This window comes from Alnus glutinosa, chromosome 5, assembly GCF_958979055.1.
Source record: "Alnus glutinosa chromosome 5, dhAlnGlut1.1, whole genome shotgun sequence".
Classification (NCBI taxonomy): Eukaryota; Viridiplantae; Streptophyta; class Magnoliopsida; order Fagales; family Betulaceae; genus Alnus; species Alnus glutinosa.
This window is the reverse complement of record NC_084890.1, coordinates 8676081-8700366: the sequence shown is the minus strand read 5'-3', so window position 1 is coordinate 8700366 and position 24286 is coordinate 8676081. Positions and strand designations below refer to the sequence as shown.

The window sequence follows — 24286 nt, the reverse complement described above, 5'->3', positions numbered from 1 at the left end:
AATTCTAGTTCCGTCCTGTGCATGGTTAAAAGATCATCGAGTGGCATAAATTTTCGTAGACATGCAAACAATGCAAACCCATAAAAAAAAAAAATGCAAGCAATTCAAAGCAGGTAATCGAGATGTAACGGATCATTGAAGTTCTTCGGGTGCCTAGAATATCAACAAATACTCTCTCAGATGAGGATTCCATAAAATTGGGGACAAAAATTCCCTACAAACCATGTCACTATTTCCTACAAACGAGTCTGTAAAAAATTTCTATCCTAAAATTAGACCGTCCGAATTTCACAAAAATTTGGTAACTTAAGAAAGGGATTGCAGGACCCACCTGCCATATGCAGCCTAAAGTATAAGGCCCGCTTCGAGGCAAGTAAGTCCCACAACCCCCTCTTTGAAAGTCAGACAACCTTAATTTCAGGGATATCAATCCCTCCTTTCGCCCAATATCAATAAGAACTTATTCGCAAGAGTCCGTCAAAACCTTGAACAAAGCTAATATAGATGTAGCCGCATTCAATGCATATGAACAGAGCAGATGTAAACATGCTCATCATAACTTGACTTCTACTTTTGAGGCAGATTTACATGTCATCATCAACTTCTCCAAGATCATCGCCGACAGTGGAGTAAGGGACAGTTTTTAAGAGCATGCATCCACGTTTCCAACGAGACTGCAAACTCCATCGACCCCAAGGAGGAAAAATGGTAAAAATGAAAAAGAAAAGAAACCACTATCTGCATAACAAAGATAATACTTGATAATCTTGATTATCAACAACTATGTAATTGAAATTCTCCATAGTGTAAGTTACGAGGCTTCCATTTTTTGCCTGCCAGGTTTTTCTGCAGAAAAGGGGGGGAGGCTCTCTGCTCATGCCATTTTAGACTGCCATAATGTGATACTTGGGTGTTAGGGCACACAAGCATCACAGCTACTATAACACATCTCATAGGGGATATCAAAGCAAATAAAGCTGCAATATTGTTTCATTTATATTGAGTCGTAATTCAGTGAGTCTGAAACAGTAAGCTGTACCTCTATAGCTCTACAGATTTGAAAACGAGTATACCCATCTTTTAAGGGGTTTCATGTATGAGACTATAAGAAAAGCTTTATCTCTGGCCACGGCACTTAGCTCCTGGCGATTGAAGTCCGAGCTGTTATGCAGATTTTGCCTCTATCTGGATCGACGAAATGTTTTACAAAACCAGCACATTTTCACATGTGGGTGCAGGGAAAGTGCATACAGAGAAGCATCATTTCCATAACTTCACACAGTGGTCATGACTTGCTGAGGCAACCATTTCAGTCTGTGGTGAGTCTGCTAGTGCAGCAATTATTCCATTGTGAGCTGGAATGGACAATGTATTGTTGTTCACAGTTGGATTCCATATCTCGAGAAACTGCAATAAAAGATGAACTATTAAATCTCACCAGAGGAGGATATTGTGTACAGGGTCATAAAGATAGAGCTAAGAGACATTGCAAAATGACTCGATTGCTTACCGATCCAGAAAAATTTAGTATACTAAAAAAAAAAATCCCTTGCATGCTAATGAAAGGGGGAAAAATGAAATCTCTTCTTCTAAAGTCACTCTCTTGCAACTAAAACATTTAAGATCATTTCTAAGTTGGGCAACAATTTCAGTAGAAACAAATAGGGCCTTGATGTAATATTAAGTTTTTTGGCAAAATTTATTCTTCCATCTACCTCCAATGTGAAAAGACGTGCGCCAAGCTTTCTTCTCTTTGCAGTTAATTTTGTAGCTATCACATCATTACGTTCTTACTATTTTCATGACTCTTGGATGAACAAATAGAACCTGACATTATATAACGGTATACCTGGTAACCACCAATGATCAAGAGCTGTGAATATCCAGGATGAAAGGTGCATGACTGGAATTTGTTGCCATTTGAACGAAGTTCATGTATGCATTTTCCACCCGACACAGCTGACCAAACTCGTGCACTATCTCCACTAACAGATGCAATATACTTCCCACTTATGTCCCAGCAAATTGAAAGTATATCTTCGACATGTCCCTAAAAAGAAAGCAAATCAGGTAAATAATGTAGAGAGAATAGAAACAGAAAATCTAATACATTACAAGATTGTATGACTTACCTTAAAGTAGAATTGGAGGCAGTCAGTCTCTACATCAATTACATGGATACTGTTTCCTGCAGCAGTGGCCAAAAGCTTTCCCAATTGTGGCTGGAATCTGACTTGTTTAGTAGCTCCCTGCAGTTACTCAGTATGGAGATGAAGGCGTCGGTAAGTAGAATTGCAAGAAATGTTTGACTACCAAACATCTTCAATGCAATAGGATACAATGTAATTTCTATCATAACAACTGTTTTGCAGGAAAATGGCTCAAAGAGTGATAAAGTTTCAGAACATAAACTCAAAATTGTTTCGTAAGGTTTCTTCAATATGTAAACAAAGCCATGGCATGAAGACAACTTAGTATTATGATGTTAACTTACTCTTCAATGGTGCGTTTTCATGACTTTTTACACAAATCATGAGGAGAAAAATCCAAATTTAAGGCTGTGAAAGTCACTATTCGTGTAACTACTTTCTAAAAATCATGAGACATCATTCTAGTTGAACCTTCATAACATTTGCAATTTTTTTAAAAAAAATATATATATAATTATCATAAGAAATGCTGAAAACATCAGCATAGAAGGGCCTTAATCAAGTACAAGGCCCAAAGGCCCAGGATGATGTCCATCAATAAAAATATATACATAATTAAAGCCACTGAATTTAACACTACTAAGAAATTAGTCATGCAACATAGTACTTTTTGTGGGTCTAACCTGATATCAGTGTCTACAAGAAATAAGTGTAACAAGCAAACTTGCTGTTTCGAGTATTAGCATATTATGACTCTAATATTCTATTCTGACTAATGGAAAGCTCAAGATCAGACCTTAGAGATGCGTTTGCAAACATTTCCAGAGACACTCCATAGTCGGATCTCATTACTTCTATCGCAGGAGCAGAAGAGGTCCAAGTTTCTTGGGTGGAAATCCACTGACATTACTTGTTCGGCATGCCCAAGAAGCGTGCACAATGATTCACTTGGCTACAAACAACCATGAAGCACAAAAAATAATTTATTTATATTAATGGATTTGGTTACTCCTTCGCTTGATACAAAACAAAAGCATAGAAGGCAAATAATTTTTTTTGATGAGTAACTTTAACAAGAATAAAAAGCATAGAAGGCAAATAATATATTACACCTAAGACATAATTAGATAATGAGGACAGGATTCATTGGGTATAGATTGAGCATCAATCCCATATAAAGCTCATATTCTGGCCCAAAGATGCCGCCTAGTCAAACCCAAGCATTACTGAACTGCACATTCAGAAAGTCCTAATCTTAAAACTTAGTGTACAAATACTATATATTGATAGGAAAATAGAACTAGCGGAGAGGACATCAAGCCCATCTTGACTCCAAATCCGGAAGGCCACACACTTCCTTCACAACTAATCCACAAACTTTGAAAAAAAACCTAGGTACAACCCCCATAATTGAAGCTGGCATGTAAATAGCTGAGATTGCGTCACCCATAACTAGAGCCCCAACTTTTAGATATTAAAAGAATAATTCCTCTCGGTCTAGGCTCGACAAGTTTCTTGTCTCTCCGGATTGGGAAGCTAGATATCCTGGTCTTCTCCAGAAGAGGGTTCCTCGCTTGTGCTCTGACCACTTCCCCATCCTCCTCATATGTGGTGGCATCCAAAGGGGGAAAAGACCTTTTAAGTTCGAGAATATGTGGCTATAGGAAGAGGGTTTCGTGGATAGGGTGAGGCTTTGGTGGGCGTCTTATTCCTTTCAAGGCTCCCCTAGCTTTGTCCTTGCTCAAAAACTAAAAGCTTTAAAGGTCGCCCTCAAATCTTGGAATGAACAGTTGTTTGGAAATGTGGAATCCCTTAAATTAGCTCACCTTGAAGACTTGTGCACGCTTGATAGGCTTGAGGAAGAGAGAGAAGCTTAGACTCTGAAGAACTTTTGAGGAAAAGCTCGATTGCTAGTGATCTGGAAAGAATTATTCTCCAAGAAGAAATTAGCTGGAGACAAAAATCCAGGGCCATTTGGCTAAAAGAGGGTGACAAATGCACAAATTTTTTTCATCAGATTGCTAACTCGAACAGAAGATCTAACTCCACAGAAGATCTAACTCCACAGAATCTCTGTCTGTCAATGGCTCAGTCACTTCAGATCAACCGGCCATCAGAGACCACATTGTTCAATTTTATGAGTCCCTTTTTTCTGAGCAATACAATTGGAGGCCCAGGTTGGATGGCCTCGCTTTCAACTCCTTACCCTCAGAGGAGGCCGCTCAATTGGAGCTTCCTTTTGAGGAAAGGGAGGTCCTAGAGGTGGTGAAATCTATGAGCCGAGATAAGGCTCAAGGTCCCGATGGCTTCCCCATGGCTTTTTTCCAAGACTACTGGAACATGATCAAATCTGATCTCATGGGGGTCTTTACTAATTTCCATGCTCATAGCAAATTTGTGAAAAGCCTCAACGCCTCCTTCATTGCTTTAATCCTCAAATCTCATGGGGCGTCTGATCTCGCAGACTTCCGACCTATCAACCTTGTGAGTGGTGTTTATAAGATCATTGCTAAAGCTCTCGCTAATAGAATGAGCCCTGTTATGGAGAAGATTATCTCAAAGCCTCAGAACGCTTTTGTCAAAGGTAGACATATTTTGGACTCAGTCCTTATAGCCAACGAATTCTTGGATAGCCGCATCAAGTTTGGTATCCTAGGGGTTCTTTGCAAACTGGATATTACAAAGGCCTTTGACCACATCAACTGGAAGTTCTTACTGTACATACTGAAAAGATGAGGTTTCGGGGATAAATGGGTCTCTTGGATTTTTCACTGCATTTCTTCGGTGCGCTACTCTGTTTTGGTCAATGGTTCGCCAGCTGGCTTCTTCAAAAGTTCTAGAGGTCTGAGACAGGGAGATCTTCTTTCTCCCCTCCTGTTTATAGTTGTCATGGAGGCTTTGAGCAAAATGCTCTCTATTACTGTTGACAGTGGTCGCCTCTCAAGCTTTTCTGTGGGTTCTAGGCCTCCCGTGATTAACATCTCCCACTTGTTGTTCGCGGATGACACCTTGGTCTTCTATAAGGCTTCTACTAGCCATCTTCGTTACCTGCATGTCCTCTTATTTTGCTTCGAAGCTATCTCTGGATTAAAGGTCAATTTGGCCAAATCCTTCTTAGTTCATGTTGGCAATGTAGACAATTCTGCTGAGTTGGCTACTATCTTGGGATGCGGGACTTCCTCTCTGCCCATGAAGTACCTTGGTATGCCACTTGGGGCGTGTCACAAGGCTACGTCTATCTGGTATCGTGGTTAAGATAGAGCGTCGTTTGGCCAGTTGAAAAATGATGTATTTGTCCAAGGGTGGCAGGGTTACCCTCATCAAGAGTACCCTTTGTAACCTCCCTACGTACTTCTTGTCTCTCTTCCCCATTCCTATTCGTGTGGCCTATCGTATTGAGAAGCTTCAAAGAGACTTTCTTTTGGGTAGGATAGGCGATGAATTCAAATAACACTTGGTCAGATGGGACAAGGTGTGCTCTCCGATCTCTGAGGGAGGGTTGGGGATCAGAATTTTGAGGTTTTTCAATCTCGCCCTACTAGGCAAATGGCTATGGCGGTTTGGGTTTGAGCGAGATGCGTGGTGGAGAGTCATGGAGGATTCTAAATATGGTAGCCTATGGGGTGGGTGGTGTTCTCTCGAGCCAACAAGTGCCTTTGGGGTGGGGGTGTAGAAGAACATCAGGAAAGGTTGGGATTCGTTCTCTCGTTTCACTAGATTCGTAGTGGGGGATGGCGCCAAGATTAGCTTTTGGCATGATTTGTAGTGTGGAGACACGGCTCTTAAAGTAGTTTTTCCAGCTTTATTTGGCATTACTCGACTATAGGACGTTGTAGTAGCGGATAAGCTGGAGCTCTTGGGCGACTCATTCCAGTGGAACGTGAGCTTCACTAGGGAGGCTCACAATTGGGAGGTGGATGTCTTTGTTTCTTTCTTCTAAATGTTGCACTCAGTCAAAATGAGTAAAGACAGTAAAGACAAGTTGTGGTGGGTCTCCTCCAAAATATGAGTATTCAAAGTCAAGTCCTTCTTTTACTCCTTAGCTAGCGTTGGCGCTGGTAGTAGCCGCTTTCCCTTGAAAAGTGTTCGGCGCAGTCAACCTCCCTCAAGGGCTGCCTTCTTTGTGTGGTCCACGACTCTTGGCAAGATCCTCACCCAGGACAACCTTAGGAAACGGCATGTTATCGTGATTAACAGATGCTACATGTGTAAGAAGACTGGGGAGACCGTGGATCATCTCCTTCTCCACTGCAATGTGGCTTCTATTTTGTGGAATTCTCTCTTCAGCCGTTTCGGAATGTCTTGAGTTATGCCCAGACAGGTTATTAACTTCCTTGCGTGTTAGTGGTCCTCTGGAAGATCAAGGAGCGCTGCGGTTTGGAAAATGGCACCTATCTGCCTCTTTTGATGCTTATGGAGGGAAAAAAACAATAGGAGTTTTGAGGACTTGGAAAGTACCTTGGAAGAGATCATTTCCTCGTTCTACCATTCCTTGTATTTTTGGACCACGGCTTATGTCCACCCTTTACCTATTTCTTTTCCTAACTTTCTCACTCGTTTTTCTCTTTCTGGCTAAGTGTTTTCCTTGTATACTCCTAATGTACTAAGGGGCGCCTTATGCTTTTTTAATAAAATTGGTCTCTTACTTATCAAAAAAAAAAAGATTAAAAGAATTATATCCGGTCCTTGATATTGCTTGTAATTTCAGCTCAAAGTTACATCTTGTACTATCTTTTTCTTCTTTTTTCCTTTTTCCTTTCCTTTTGTCTGTTCTTTGGGTTTTGGGTTTCTCAGATAGCACAGTTTGGTTTAGGTACCAGAACTACTACTTAACGCCCAAAAAAGAAAAATACTTCATACCAGAAATATTTACATTAAAACTAGTTTCACTTGTGTAACTTGTCCTCTTACTGATCCAACGAAATTAATTTGATAGAATTCTCATATAAAGTGGCAACATGTCATACATCTAATCATTCTAACAACTTCATAACAAGATTTAGCCATCTTGAGATATATAAATGAAAAAAATAATAATAATAATTATGTTGCAGAATTGTTTTTTATTTTTTTAACTTTCATATCTTTCACTTAGACAATGCAATTGAACCTGTAGAAAGAACCAAATTCATCAGACAAGGTATAGATTCACCTTCAAAAGGTTATCACCTTATGAATACAAGACGCAAAAATTAAAAAACTTTGTAGAATCTCCAAATGCAAACTTTGGATGAATATAATATTTGAAAATTCCAACTTCAATTTGAATTCCAATCTAAGTAAATATTTAGGTTATAGCAACGTACAAGAATGGCCTATATCTGTTTCAATTGCAACATGAAGAATTTAAATCCTCTTAAGTAGAATAGACTTGTGCCAAAAAAATTAAATTAAAGTAAAATATGTAAAATATGAACAATGTGTGTATGCTTCATATTGGATATTAATAAAGATAAATCAGAAGAGCAAGCAGGTGTGGACATAAATTTTTTGATAAGTAAAATACCACACTATAGGTGTGGACATAAATGAATCAAAATAAGACTTAATATCTGTTAGAAGCTATCGAAAAGACATTGAATTAATATTCTTTTTTTAAAAAAAAAAAAAAAAAAAGGGGGGGGGGGGGGGGGTGTCTATGGTCTACCCCCTAAAAATAGGACCTTCAATGTCAGAAGTCCTTCGCATTGCTTCTAAATGGAAAACTGACAAGAAAAAGGAACACTACACGGTAACAAAATAAAACAACTGATGTCCTAAACAAGAAGACAGTCAAACAATCAAGGTCAGAAGTGGCAAGGAAAAAAGCTTACCCTTGCTGCATCCCATATTTTCACAGTTCTGTCAAAGGAAGATGTTGCAAAAAGAATTGAACTTGGTCTAAACCGAACATCTGAAACGAGAAGAGAATGCCCTTCTGATGTATTAATGGAACCCAAAGTTTCCATGTTCCAAATGGAAACCTAGCAGTGGAAATGCAATTACCTCAGAACTTATGCAAAAGAAAAATGCAAACTAAATTTAAATGATGGATCACATCAAACCACCTTATTTTCATGCCCCGCACTAGCTAATAACTTCCCATCTGATGAAAAATGGCAGCACAACACCTTGTTTTTGCTTGAGTGGAGAGTAACAACCTCTTCAAATGTGAAGCGTACTAGATGGTGACAAAGCTTATGTTAAAACAAATATCAATGAATGCTTGGATAATATTATTGCAATGTAGTGCATCATTCCCCTTTCACTGTTTTGTATTACGGACATTTAAGTAAAAGTGTCCCAGTAGATTTCTGATATGTACCATCTACTAGATTCTGAGATACACCATCTACTAGATTCTAGGCATAAATTCCATAATCTTGTCAACAAACTACAAAGTACCTTGATACTGCAAGTGTAGAAAATTACCTTCATGTTCATCTTTAGTGCAAGCTATAGAATGGTGTTTTAAACTGCCGAAAGGAGTACTTGTACAACCAGCATTTTCATCATTATGGGACAAATAAGATTCAACATCGATAGGTTGACTGTCGGCATTTATATGATTCTATCAAGGGTAATCCATGAATAGAGCAAAAATTAGAAGACATAAAAGCCAAAGATAGCAAGCATACAATAAACAGACGCGTTCAACAAATATGATGATAGAGTTGCTAATATTTATTTTTCTTTATCTTATAAATATGATTGTCAAGTGATGAAGGAAAAACCCTTTCAAGGGGTATGACCTACCACTATATTGTATGCAGCTCTTGAATATGACCTTGTCTGACTCTTTCTGTTATTCTGATTCAAAACAGGTAACATTAGAAACAGAAAAAGCAACATATACAGACATAAGTATGTACATATATGATTCATATAAGAAACGATAACCTTTCACCAAGAGAGGAAAGCATTAATCATCACCTTTCCTAACAAAGAAAATGACTTAAGTAGGGTTACAACTAACCTCTAGGAACAGCTGCTGCTCTAGTTGATCATGTTTCCACTGGTCCTCTGCAGTTTGTTTCATTTGGACCATCATCTGAATCATAATCAACTTATGATCGGGAACAGATGATGAAAATTTTGGATGTAATGTCCAATAAAAATTTATGAAAGTTTGACAATTAAGACATGCATTTGATTCATTTATGGAATTAATCCTTTCATCAGTTCAAATCTATAATATTTATCAAAAGAAGAGGGAAGTGAAAACACAAGAATACAAAAACATCAAAAGCTCAACGAGTCTCTAGGAAAACCATTACTGGGATATGGAGCTCGTCCTATCATAGATCAATAGGCCTCCACACTTATTACCATCTAAATTCATCTGAAAAAGGCATCGTCACAAAAACTCGTGGTCAACTTTCTTCTGTAATCGGTTTCTGCTTTTGGTTGGGAAGCATCAAAACTACTTTTGGTTTCCTCTTCTCCAATTATATTTCATACGTAGACTGGCTGGTATTAGGATGATCAGTAACAAGATAAAAAGTTCACCAAAAGCAATTTTAAATCTAAGCTCTAGAATTTTCTTGCTACCTCATCTTCTTCAGTCCAGCTCATTGACTTCTCCACAAATCTAAATGCTTTTCCACAAGTAAACTCAAAACCCAGGGTCCATTACAAGTTTGACAGAGGTGTACATGATTGTAGATCTTTCTTATCGAAGGCAATTTCACATTACTATACAGGATAATTTCTTTGTATGTATACATGGTCAACAATCAATAAAGGATAATAGAAGGATTATATATATATATATATATATATATATATATATTATCTATGTAATAATTACATAATCAGGATGGTTTTTTCATGTCCAGGAGTTGGCATGTAAGAATTTCTTAGGAACTGTTACCATTGCTTTTGGACTATTTTCTTATCAGATGAACAAAGTGTTATCCATCACAAATGTGAATAACCTGACACAATTTTATTAAAACATGCAGAGCACGTCAAATGTTAACATGGGATATAAATAGTAGATTGGTTGTGTAGCTGTCACACTTTTACCTGCTGATTCACATAAAATTGCATGTACACAGTAATTCATATCACAACTCCAGCTTCTTTGATAAATAGGGAAACCAATCATCTGGAACTTGAAAGTCATTGTTTCCGCTAACCTGTCGATCCTTTGCAGATAATTCCATTTTGTCAAGCATCAGATTTGGACTATCAAAATTGGACGCGCTTCCAGGAAAAGTTGATATCTCGTTTCTATGCATACGTGTCAGTACTTGAGCCAAAAGTGCTTTCTTAAGTTCTGGTGCCAACATCTGAAAATGTTGCTGAGAGTTTAGTGCCTGCAAAAGTGAATTTAGTACCTGGTGTCCCAAACCTTGAGGAATTTGGTCAAGTTCCAACAGAAATATGAAGCAGACTGAAATAGAAAATTTAACTAATGCTCAACAGCAATTATTGAAAACAACAAGAACATTAAACGTAGAAGTGTCGCTTAGAGGGTTCGAGTTCCAGAGCCAAGTATGTGATAAAAACTTACAGTTAAAGGCCATCCATCCAGTGGTGCTGAATTGATTCCCTCATGCATCCCTGCAAAGATTGAAATTTATTTAAAACATCAAGTAGATAATAGCCATTCCTTTAAATGAAATAAATCAGAGAAAAATATTGCTTCCTAATTATATGTTTTTTCCAACCACTTATGTGCAATTATGTCCAATTTAAAAGAGCTAAAGTTCCAAATTTAGTGACTTATTAAAACATTTGACCCAATGTCAATAACTGAGTTCAATCCTTGGATCGCTTGATTACCCCAAGATAATTAAAGGAACTAAGACTTGATGCAACTAAAACTACATGGCCACCATGTCCTGCCATGGAATACAAAGCATTAAGGTCAACAAAAGGCACTCATCGTTAATTCATTATGCAGTAATATGCACATCACTTTGTACAATGGGTTTCTGGACATTACTTATCTCTGACCATTCCCAAAAGAAATTAGGAAAAAGAATACAAAAAAAAAAAAAAAAAGGAATCCAATTAAAATTTTTGAAGATTTGTTTTAGGATCAGATAAATTGAGGCATCAGTTTCATGTTGAAGTCTAAAGGTCTTTAAAGAGCATGGTAGGCTAACAACAGAAGCAAAATAAGATATCCTTATCATATGTATAGTTAGTTCATAATATAATAAATCACAAGAAGCAAACAGCACACATCATCTTATTTATTCAATACCATAGCACTAAGGTTTGTGTTGAACAAAAAATGAGGTGAATTGGCTAAGCTGATCCCCAAGATTTTCCAAAGAAGAATTGCTAATCTAGAAAGTATGATATAACGAAACCTGCATCAGGTGGTCCGGTAATTGGGAGCTTCATTTTTGGTATTCCATACAGCATGGAATCCATAGGTACAGTTCTCTCCATTCCAATGACATTTCTATTTTCCTGCAACACCAGTATAATTAATCTTCAAAAAGATTCTAGCAGTTAGGAATTTTCATGAGAATGTTTGAATGGGTTTGACTATACTCTCACAACCAGCTGTTGAGCCTGCTCAGGAATTTGTTGCTGTGGATGGCTGACACGTGAATAAGAAATGTCAAAAAGAAAAGATTAAAAAACCCTCTATATGTAAATCAACGAAGCCAATTAACAGTAACAATTATCATGTAGGCAATCCTCTTAATGTAAGGAAAACAATTTCTCAAAGTACCCTTTTTAAATTTTCCTAGATCAGAGACCCATAAATCTAAGGACTGTTACTCTCCTTTCAATGAACAAAGAAATTTATATGATGTATAAATAAGCCACCTGCTCATATCAGTTTGATATGATACAAAGTTACAAACATTATCTCAGAAGTACCTTAAACTGATTGCGGCTGAATTTGGGAGTCTCAGTTTGTTAGCATCAAGTGAACATAAATTGGGGTCAAAATTTCCAGTAGGATGCTTAAGACGCTCTTCCTCATACATTTTCGCAGTCAACAGACAAGCAGCTGGTAGCCCATATGTATTATCAAGGTCAGGAGTCACAGTTAACTGTCCGGGCCTGTGCTGGTTCATCACTAACTGTGACATTGTTAAATTGATTTTTTGTTGCTCATTCTCGGTCATTTGGGTAGCCTGAAAATTAAACAAGGAATTCCTAGAATGCACCATCTTACAACAAAAACTAAGCACAGTGATACCTCAAATTCGATAAATTCTCACCTTAACCAAACCCTCTGCCTCGGCATACTGAGGCTCCAGTTGCCTAAAGGCATATACATCAAAAAATATTGACCACCATTCGAATAAGAATCCTCCAGGAGAATCATCAATCACTGGAAACAAGAACCTCACGTTTCTAATCAACAAACAATCAACTTAAGGTGACAATGTAAACATCAAAGCCACCCAAAAATATCATAATGGGCGGCATAGTGCAATGCAGTGAGCAAGAAGCCTCGTATAATCAAAAGGGAACAACAAATTAACATGACCCATATTGAAAGCACAATTTAACAACATAATGGACAGACATTGAACAAATTCCCTCCAATTTTCCATTCTCAAGGAAAACGACAAAAAAACAAAAAAAACAAAAACAAAAACTCGTAGTCAAAGATATTACCAACAAAATTAAGCAACAAACTCTCAAGCTAATAGAAAAAAAAATATATATATATTAATAGTAACAGTAATTAACACAATCAACATCAGGAGTGCATCTCAGTACTAACTAAACAAGTACATTCATCCATTAGAAGCGTATTAAAATAAGAATAACAGAGACATAAAATAAGAGCCTGCAAGGAAGAGAACATTACCAACAGGATTGTCACAAATATCGGCCTCCTTCTTGAAAATTGCAGCAGTCTTATGCATCTTCTTTTTCACCAAATAATCATGCAGATACATATCAAACCTATAACCCCCATCAAATGATTCAAATCGACAAAACACAAATTAAGCACCCCAAGAACTAAAAGAAACCCATTACCCATACATACACCAATGAGAAAAACACCATTCAAGCAAAGAAACTCACATCTTCGCAGCATCCCAGTCATCACCTGACGCCATAATTTCTTCCACCACCTTCGCAATCCTTCTCTGAAAAGAAATAAATGATTCATCCAAACAAAAAAAGAAAAAGAAATGAGAGCATGAAACCAAGTGGGTTGGACTTAGACGAAGATTGCGCAGTATACGCAATTCTAGCGTGACCCATTTGGGGTTTCTTAGTGAGAGAGAGAGAGAGAGAGAGAGACCTGAGCGAGCTAAGCAGCCAGTGACAGTGCCATGCAAAAGAAAAGGGACAAACAAACACAGTGTTAGTTTGCTGGTGTGGGAGAGAGAGAGAGAGGAGAGAGGGTGTACGGACTTTATAGGGCCCACCTGATACGTGTCATTCATAAGGGCGCCTCTTTTTTCTTTTTTTTTTTCCTTGTGCTCAAATGGTAAATCAACCAATTAACTAAATTTAATTAAAATAAAAAATAAATAAAAGAGATAATAGTTAAAGTTAGGATAGTTGCTTTAACATTATGGTAAAATCTCAAAAACTTATACCGATACAAAATTATTTGTTTCATTATTTAATTAATATTTTAACACAACTTTTAAAAATATTCTTTAAGCCACCATTAGAAGAATATATAACCGCATACTAACCACTAACCATCCTAAACCGCCTAACCGCTTTTATAGACGGTTGAAAAAAACCGCTTACCATATATCAACATATATTTCATTTATTTATATATACAAAAAAACGACGTTATTTCATATGAGGTTTTAAATGATAATATTACATTTTGGTTTTTTTTTTTTTTTTAAACATTTAGAATAAGTGTAAAAAAATAGGTGTAATGAAGGCTCAACACCCAAAAATATGTTCAAAATGCCCAAATTTAATAACAAGGAATAGTAATGACATATAAACATGACCAATTTATTTAATGAGGAATAATAATGACATATTAACTGTATCTTGACACAATTAATTTGGGCTCCTTTAGCTCTCAACGTTATTCCATACTTGCTCAGGGAACTAATTTAAAGTACTGACACCGGCCATTGGTTACTCGTCTTGTCCTGTAAATTCTATAATTCTATGGACTTGTGAATTAAGCATGGATCCGATGGGGGTGCAATAGGCTGTCCTTTGGGAAATGCAATAGGGCAAAGCTGATGGGGGCGGGCTCTACCCGATAGGTATTCGGATAGCTCGGATCTCACCTGCTCAAACTGTCCAAACATTTATTTGAATAGATAGAGTCAGGCCCAACTCCCGTGTGAAACTATCTCCTTGCAATGCAACCTTATTCCACTCTATCCCTATTAAAGCAAATTTTTGGATGACTAGATTGACTGATGGGTCACCTGCAAAATAATGTAGAAGTCATTGAAAAATCAGTGGTTCTTGAGGGACTGAAAAGTCTCCAGCCATCCGATACTCAATCAATAGGATATTTTAGAATAAACTGAATGGAGAGAGGTTTTAGAGAGAAGGCAATATCTGATTTTGGGAGTGGTAACTTTTTTTATGAGAGACATAATTATTTGTCACGTAATAAACTTAATAGTGGCATAATTATTTGCCATTTAAGGAACTGTTTGAATAAGCTACTTCATAATTTATATCCGCACCAATCCCGACCGATTAAGCATGGTTTAGAGGCCGGTGTACAAGTGGTTGTAGATATTCTCTCCTAACCAATACCACAATCGCAACCGCTTTATACAGCTATCGGTTTTAAATAACCGCAACTACTTGACCGATTATCGGTTAACCACAACCAACAATCATGCGATTATTCAAAGCTGTTTATTAACCGTTAACCGTTTTTCAAGTAATGGTCTTTTGGGCCTCTTTTTATGACTTATAAGCTCATGTTTTTTGTTATATAGCCAAAGAATATCAAATTCATATTTAATATCTGAAAATTTCACTAAATTCAAGTAAATCACTCAAGCCTCAAACAAAGAGTTCTGAGCCTCTGATGCTCACTCAGCTTGTTCAGTGTCAAGCTCAAAAAAAAAAAAAAAGGGTTCTTTTGCCGCTCTGCGTGATACTTTTTTGGTTTATTAGCAAGAAAACAATGCATTTTCTCAATAGCTTGAACCAATAATTATTTTGTATCTCCATTTGACAAAGAGAATGTGGATATTTAATTATATATATATATATATATATATATATATATATATATATAATTATAAACGGTTAGCCGTTATTAACATTTTTTTATACTTCGAAAGCCATTAACCGAAACCGTTAACCGCAATCGGTTAAGTGGTTGTGCAGTTATTAACAATTATGTGGTTAGCTGTTAGTAGTTAATAACTACTCCGCTTACACCCATAAGGAAATAATGGGGGTGTTTGGCAAACATTTCTCACTTCCACTCTATTTTTTTCACTTATTTAAGAAAAAGTTAAATCCAAAACATCCTTTCTCTTTTTTCACTTTTTATATTATATCAATAGTTTTTTACTATTATTCAAATAAAAAAATTTACTACAAAACAAAATTTTTTCACTTTTCTACAAATCAATTCTAAAATTTTTTATATTTTGTAGCAAACCAATCACTTTTTACTGCTATTTAAACTTTTTACTACAAAAATTCTTCTATCACAAATGTTTGCCAAATGTTTGACTAAATGGTTGGTTTGGTGTGGATATTGATGTAAGATTTGACGCTGGGTTTCTACACATGTAGGCAAAAATTACAGGCAATTGAGTGGAGTTAATCACAATTCACAAGACAAAGAAATTTGAAAAAAGAAAAAAGAGCTTGGGATAATGGATTAGGATTATTTATAATTTTAAATCAATTTTAGATTCTATTTAAATTATGTGAATTTATATCTTTTTTACATTGAACGAAAAAAAAAAATATATATATATATATATATATATATATATATATATATATATATATATATATATATATATATATATATATATATATCTCATTTAAAAATGTTTTTTCTTCATTTTTAAAGAGAAACTTTTTATTTAATAAACAAAAAAACAATTTTTGGCTCAAAACTTTTATATGACATAAAATGTAAGAACCTGATAAAAATGTACTAAATTTTCATTGTTAACGTAGCACATTTTTAATATATAGCATTTTCATGTCATTCGATGCATGAAACGACCTAATTTTATAAAACTTAAAAATCTATAATTTTTTTCAAAAACAAAAATTATAAAAAATCATGATCGAGATAAAGGCCCTGTTTAGTAATCCCCCTCCTCTCCCCTCATGGAGAATTTTTTTTGTTGAGTAAAAGTTAAAAGTGATTGATGTGATATAAAGTAGAAATAATTTATATGGAAAAGTGGAAAAACTTTGTATTGTAGTGGGTTTTTTTATTTAAATAATAACAAAAAATTGTTGATGTAATATAGAAAATAAAAAAAGTTACAAAATATTTTGAGTTGATATTTTTTAGAAGATGTAAAAATAAGGGAAAGGGGGAGGGGAGGGGAGGGGGTTATTAAAACGGGGTCAAAGTCTCATGCATCATAAGAATCGCAGCATTAATATTTTCCTCCTCATCATGGCGGCGAAGGCCACGACGGTTCCATTTGGATCAAGCTCAAAAAGCTTCCCGGCTATTTTGGTATAAGCAATTTCGTGGCGCTTCCCGTCGGCGGCAATTGTGCCGCATATTTGGGCAAGCTTTTCGTCCCCGTGCTTCATGGCAACCGTGGCTGTGTTACCATGGGAGATAAATGTTGCTCTTTCTTGAAATGATGCGTAGATAGTAACTAAGCAGGGACTTTTCTTGGTGCGTAGATAGTAAACGAATTTCTTTCTTCAACACGACTTTGGTTATTTTGCAGGCTGCTATAGCATGTATTAAGACTCTCAACAATTTGTTGTTTTTTTTTTTTTTTTTTAAATACAACATTCATTCAACAAAAGCAGGGTTACAAAGATGATCCAGAGGGATGGGTGTCCCAACAATAAAGTAATAAACTTAAAACTGATAAAAATAGTGCCAAAACTTGTAACACCAGTCAGGAAATGGGTGTGTTTTTAACTCCAAATGAATCAAAAAATTTCTGGTCCTCTTTACCTTGGACAAAGCCAATGATTGGTTCGCATAAAGTGGATAAAGCACCAAAACAATGAAGAGCAGAGGCATGACCCTTGAAAGAGTCTTCCACCATATCAAAAACAACAACCCTTTTGTGGGGATTGAAAGGCGGGCATTGATTTAGTAATAGAAACAACAACCACTTTGAAGGGGTTGAAAAGGGGTGAGAACTGAAAACTGCTAAAATCAAAACAAAAACTCTACAGAAAAGCAAAAACTCATAACATATCATTAGCGGCAGGTAGGCGGAGAAAGGCAAAGTGTGCCGGTAGAAGAGATCAACTCGCCAGCGTGTGAAATATGCTAAGTGAATATGAGAGAATTCTTATAAAACTTAATTATCTGAATAAATATGCTGAGTGTTCGAGATCTGCTTAGATAGATGAGTCTATGAAGACAATGAAGAGCAGAGGCATGACCCTTGAAAGAGCCTTCCATCATATCAAGAACAACAACCCCTTTGTAGGAGTTGAGAGGCGGGCATTGATTTGGTAATGGATAGATGAGCCTATGAAGACTGGAGAGTCACATTTAATGAAATCCGAACAACAAAATGATTAAAAATCTCTATCCAGAGCATTATGTTCACTGATTCAAAAATATGATATTTCATTCAACAACACCAAAAAAAAAATTTGATAACTATTAGAATGTTAATTAAATTATTAAATTTGAATAAACTTAAAAAAAAAAAAAAAAAAAAAAAAAAAAAAGGAAAGAAAAAAAGAAAGAAGAAGCTAGGTCGCAAGGATATTTCATAGGTTCAATGTGGGTCACAAGGAGACCCAGTTTTGACCCACGTTAGGTCTGGTCGTGACCTAACACGTGACCCACACTGGGACATCCCTTTTTTTCTTTTTTTCTTTTTTTATTTTTTTAAATTTGTAATTGAGGGCAAATTTAGAATATTATAAAATTTTCAGGGTATAAAAGTTATTTCACCTCATTTGCCGTATGATTTAATACAAAACCTAATAGATGGAGGACATTGCAAACATTAAAAGTTTAATATAGTCTAAATTGAGAGTTTTTAAAATTTTAAGACTAATATAAAAAAGCGTGGAAGTTCATAAGGAGTTTTGTAAAGTTTTTCCTCAATTTCTTTTAAGTTAAATAATAATTTAACACAGTATTAACTTTTAGGTGGCCATCCAATTGATCACAGTGAACACAGTTTGCCAGTCACCTCAACAATGCCTCTTTAGAATATAATATACTCTGCTTTTACAGTGCTTACTCAGAAATCTTTTCCATTAGGAAAGACATACAAAAAGAAACCTCCTTTCTTAAGGAATACCCATACAAGTTGAAAATAACCCACTCAAGAAGCCCAAGGAATTTCCTATCTGTAAGAAAAAGGAATAACATACAAAGGTGGAGAAGAATAAAGGCAAAGGAATAATAAAATCAAGGCTGCAACTTTATATACATAATGTTCTCCAAATATTTTGAATCATCAATTCATCATTACATTTAAAGAAATGAAGTTCTTCATTGAGTTGCCCTGCTGCTCATGTTTCTGCTTCTTCAAGCCCAAAAGGAGCAAACATAAGGAGGAGGAAGCAAAGAAAGATTCGAAAGCTGAAACCACTCCCGACAATTCTAAACCAAAATGATGGAAGAAGTGCTGTCATTTGCTTACTGTTCTGTCATCCTTATCTTCTCATTCCTTGCTGAAGGAAAGCATATAAAAGCACCTGTCTTTCCATTTGAAATGTTATTAAGTGTCCTCTTAATTTTTTTTTCTTCCCAAACTTGATGATATCTTTTGCTTGTAATGCTATAAGAGAAACAATTTATTTGTTCTTTCCGCTTCTCTCTGGAGAATCATTTGGAACCAATTCCATCTCCCGCATTTGATGTTCAACTGAAACCAAACCCGTCTGTGCAAGAAACCTGCCAAAACCCAACAACAATTCATAAAAGAAGTGTCCAAATAATTTCCAACAAGTCATGCCGATATTTTAATTTCATTCAAATGGTTTTCATACATAAAATGACAAATCTAATCACACCTCAATTTGGCTTGAACAAAGGTTGGCAAGAGATGAACTACACGCCTTTCAGTGCTTTTTTTTTTCTTTTTTTTTTTCAGAACTCGTAAGAACAGAAGACATAAAAGCCTAACGAACACATTGGCACTTCAGAAACATAGCCTAACAAACTGAACATTCATTAGCTGTCTAAATCATGTGCATAATAGGTAGTAAAGTCTTCCGCTATGAATGCATCAAGAGGTAAAGTACATGTTTTAATTTGTAAGTCTTAGCACCCCTCTGGAATTTTAGTGCATTATGTCCTTCAAATACCCTAAAAGAATAATTTTTTAAATATTTCTTCACCCTATCACAATTTATATATATGTCTCATTAATCTGAATAAAGGGTGACGAGGGAGGAGAGGAAAGATGGTGTTAGTGGTTCAGAGGAGTAAATAAGGGGAGGGAAGAGGGGGAGGGTGGTGGCAGTGCGGAAGAGTGAGGCACAGATTGCGTGGGGGGGATGGCGGTGACAGTGCAAAGGAGTAAGGAGGGGGAAGGGGAGAAGGAGGTGATGGTAGCTGTGCATAGGAGTGAGTAGGGAGAGCTCTGAGAGAGAGAAGAAGAAAATGATGACAGAACGGCACTTTGGGTTTGGGTGCAATTTCAATTGACCAAGAAAACACATTCTACTCATTCGTATTTTTCAGTAGCACCAAACATAGGAAAATGCAGAAAATATTTTCCAAAATATTTTATGTCAAATTGAGGTATGAAATATATGAGCAAGCAATAAGCAATAGATCAACTAAAAGCCTACGAAATATATGAGCAAGCAGAGCACAATGCTTCAACAGCATAACAAATTGAGGTAGAAGATATAATCGCCAAAGCCATGTCAAAGCGTACCAGTTTCATTTGTAGGGGCAGGAGAAAATTGGGGATTGAAATTCTAGCTATGCCAAGCTTGACATCCAGCATGTTTTATCCATGGTATAAAATTAGTATAATCCCTCCTTACCCACAACATTTCCAAAAGATAACAATAGGAGTTGAGGTCATGTAGAACTTCAATGTTTTATAGATCAGATCTACGTTATATTTACTATTTATTTGGTAAACAACAACCTGCTTACAAATGCAGCTTTTATACCAACAATCTCTACAGTCTGACCAAAGAGAGTAGAAAAATCAAGATGCCATCATTTAACTTTCTTGAAGAAAATAATGTCAAAAAATACAATAAAATAAACAAATCTCAGTTGATTCAAATTTAGAAATAACTAAGGATGGTTTGGTATTTGCTGTAAACGCAACTGCATAATTCTTGCACGGGAGTGCGAGGAAAACATTTTCTCAAGGGCAATCCAAACAACCCGATAAAAAGACAATCCTACAACTTGGGAGAGAATAGTCTCTTACAAGGAGATAATCACACTGAGGATAGCTTGATCATGTTGTGTAAGGACCCAGGAAAAAGCGTTAGCTACATCTGCGCTATCACTCCAAAATGACTAGTCAATTTGGAGCAGAATCACTTATATTATCTAGTAGGAAAGCAATGTGGACTTAGCACGCATTAGTATTTTTCTATAAACTACTCACTCTATGTAAGCAACTCGTTTTCTCAATTTGGGACTGTGGTGTTACAAATTCCCTCCCTTGTACCCCTGACGTCCTTGTAAGGTCACATCATGTGATTTTGACAGTACCACATGACGCATTACTAGGTGACTCTGATACAATTTATGACCTTTGTGCCTCTTGGGCTTCTAGGTTAACAAACCTAACCTTAGCGGGTTGGGAGTGTTACATGTTGACGCCAGAGAAGAAATTCTGGGTCGAGTACTGTTTGGGTAGAATCTGTGGAAGAAGGAACCTATTGTGGAGGTGGTGGAATGGTGCCATCAAAGATAGCCGAATAAATTTTGGCCATTAAGGTAAGGAATAAGTTGAGCTTTTCCATAAGAGGTAATTGTCGCAGGTGAGTTTCAAAGAAATAGAATGCTGCAGGTTAACGACAGTGGCGGAAGAAGCAGTAGTTGTAGAGTGAGTTGTGGAAGAAGAAATTTCTGAGGCCATGGGAAAAAGACGTTGGTATGTGGATGCTTTGATACCATAAACAAACACAGATTATTCAAGAAGATATAATATTGATGGCTTCCACACTCTCAACCTAGAGTTGATGTTTGTATATATAGATTAAACTGTTACAAAAACTTATCACTACACAGAGTTTCATTTTCACTTAAATACAACGTCTATCTTTTATCTACATCTTGTATTATGTATTTGCTCTTTTATCTTCTAGTTTACCGACTTCCTTCTTATCAGTGGAACTCGGTTGGAGACCATCTTTATATGCTGTAATAATTTCTACATACTCCATTTAAAACAAAAAGAAACAAAAGGGTCCAAACTCCAAACTCAGACGTAAACACAAATATGTTCAGATCAGCTGCCATGAGAAGATTTAGAAAGCAACTCGAGAAGCTGAAGAACCAAGTTTCTCACCCATCTGCAAAGCACTCACCCCAGAAATTGAAAAAATCATGTCAATTTCTCCCAACTTCAAGTATTTCAACAAGTTATCCAATGCAAAAAGAGCATTATAGTAGCACAGGTTATAAACAAGCAATTTGGGCATAAGGGTGATCTTAACAAGCAGTAAACTGATTTCTTTTGAAATCGTTATAGCAGCACAAGTAATCCAACATGAAAGAACATCGAGTTTGCAAAATATGAGTTGCTTTTAGTCACACAATCATACAATTTAATATGTGACAGAACACTCAATAACTTCTTAAAAGAAATTTTACTGTACTAAGACATTACATGACCAATTAACACACACACACACAAAAAAAAACCTTAAATCACACAATTGATCCACAACCAAAAACCAATAATTAGAAACCACCAACGAAAACCCATTTACAGTATGAGCACAGTGTCCATAACAAGCAAAAAGCACATGGGTTTTTCAGCGGAGAAATTGAGGTACCAGCTAAGAAGCAGGAACAGGGTCACCGTGATTAGAACAAGGAATGCAACGTGAAGTACCAAGGAAGAGTCACTTGCAGAGAACGCTAAGCCCAGCATCAAAGCAAGGCAAAGACCCAACATCACAAACGTTGATTTTAGCGTGTTCCATGTGGGACCCTGCAGACCAATCAAACAAGCATCACTACTTGGCTGGAAATATATATACACATGCGAGAGATGAGGGGTTGAGATATAGTACGGACGTTGACACCGGGAGCTAAAGCTCCGAGTAACACAGCGTTTGCAGATGATATGCCTTCTCCAACTGATTTCTTATTTTCCATTTGAGTAAGTGAGATCTGGAGTTGCAGTTCCTGAAAATTGGGTGCGCGTCTCTGAGAGGGAGAGAGAGAGAGAGAATTAGAGAAAGAAAGTTTGTCTTAGACCCAGACCTTTAAAACGGTTTTTTTTTTTTTTTAAAAAAAAAAAAAAAAAAAAAAAAAAAAAAATTAAAATGGTTTATTAAAAAAAATGGATCAATTGGTTCAACTCTCTGGCCCAACGGGAGGCCCATTACCAAAAAAAAAAAAAAGCATAATGAAGGTAGGGCTTTAGACCCATTTATTTGTGTTAAAAAGCCATAAATAAAATAAAATAAAATAATCCCATTATTTGTAACAAACTAGAAGGTGTTAAAAAAAAAAAAAAAAAACTAATAATTTGTAATTTTCAAAATTATAGGTCAATGGAACAGATGAGACCCCTTGAATTCGTTGTTCGAGTAGCAATTAGGGTAGCAAATATTAGGAATCCCGTTCATAGAGTAACATGGTTAAATACAGAGTTTCAATTTTTAAAAGAATGTATTGTTGGTCAACAACTATGGAAATCAATTCTATTGAAACTAATTCGTAAATTTTTATTGAGTAATGCTAAATATTACACTCTTATTTTATTGGAATGGAATTCTTTCAATTTTAAATGAATTCATTTTATGGTCAAAATTTAATGTTAGTGTATCTAACGATGTATAAGAAGTCAATATTGATACGTCTTTTAAAAAATTTAAATAATGTGATTTTATATACACCGTTAGATATAATAATTGTTAACCGCATAACAGCAACCGGATAATCGTGTAAGCTGGATGGGGTTAGTGGGGTTAAGGATTAAAAAAAAAGGCAATTAATAACCATATAACCAGTTTTATAATATGTATTATTTTAATATAAAGATTATCTTAACAACTACTTTATACATGTCTTATATACAAGTAGTTCAGTTTACACTTCTTAATCTTACACTTCTCTACTTATCCAAGACTACTCGTGTCATCTAACAGTAAGTGGGTGACTTTCGCCTCTATGATCACTAACAGCAGTTTCTTTATAAATTTTTTAAAAAAATATAAAATAAACAAAATTTAAAAAAATATCACAAAAAATCACCTGCAACCGATTTTTTATTGCTTTTCTAAACATTGGGAATGCTACCGCGCTAGCACTTTAGCTTCTATATACATTATTTTAACATAAAATATATTTCTCATCTCTAATCTTTTTTTCTTGTCATTGGGGATTTTGTAAAAAATGTGAGGGTAGGTAGGAAATTTGTCTTTTGTAAATAAATATTGTGTTAATGGTATAAGGAAAAATAAAGGAAACTATTGTGAAATGTATTTAAATAGGAAAGCAAAAAATAATCTTGTTCCTTAAATTTTTTTTAAAAAAAAAAAAAAAAAAAAATCAAAGAAAAATTGATGCTAGTGCTCTAACCTTCTTCTGTCTTTATCATCTTTTTTTTTTTTTTTTTTTTTTTTAATCTTTAGATGAAAATGGAATTGTTTCAAAGGCTTTCTACAAGTTTTTTAATTCTATTTATGCAAGTATTTACACAAATCATTGTTTATGACATTTATGATGACCACTACAATCAAAACAAGAGGTTCAATGAGATGTTTTCTAACATACCATGCATGTATGTGCAACATTTACATATACTTGGAAGTTAGTAGTTACCTTCGAATTCTGACTATTTGTGTATAAGAACAAGGTAGAAAACTATGTTCCTAACCCACGTGCCAGCTTAGAAAAGGAGTTCACATTT

At 35.7% G+C, this 24286-nt stretch overlaps 2 protein-coding genes across 2 annotated transcripts; both read right to left on the bottom strand.

The window, feature by feature from the left end:
- Positions 1 to 1010: 1010 nt before the first annotated feature.
- Positions 1011 to 14359, bottom strand: LOC133868920 (transcriptional corepressor LEUNIG-like). Its single transcript, XM_062305917.1, has 18 exons — positions 14339 to 14359; positions 13146 to 13210; positions 12925 to 13022; positions 12326 to 12438; positions 11979 to 12238; positions 11643 to 11691; positions 11456 to 11558; positions 10648 to 10697; positions 10202 to 10450; positions 9106 to 9180; positions 8886 to 8939; positions 8562 to 8700; positions 8198 to 8310; positions 7964 to 8113; positions 2947 to 3102; positions 2133 to 2249; positions 1850 to 2050; positions 1011 to 1407 (listed from the first exon to the last, which is right to left on the bottom strand). Exons 1-18 carry the CDS (start codon positions 14357 to 14359, stop codon positions 1261 to 1263), a joined length of 2160 nt encoding a protein of 719 aa, XP_062161901.1. The 3' UTR covers positions 1011 to 1260.
- Positions 14360 to 18616: 4257 nt separating this feature from the next.
- On the bottom strand, positions 18617 to 22600 carry LOC133867702 (uncharacterized). The gene is made up of 3 exons (XM_062304468.1): positions 22444 to 22600; positions 22200 to 22357; positions 18617 to 19113 (listed from the first exon to the last, which is right to left on the bottom strand). Exons 1-3 carry the CDS (start codon positions 22522 to 22524, stop codon positions 19014 to 19016), a joined length of 339 nt encoding a protein of 112 aa, XP_062160452.1. The 5' UTR covers positions 22525 to 22600; the 3' UTR covers positions 18617 to 19013.
- Positions 22601 to 24286: the final 1686 nt, after the last annotated feature.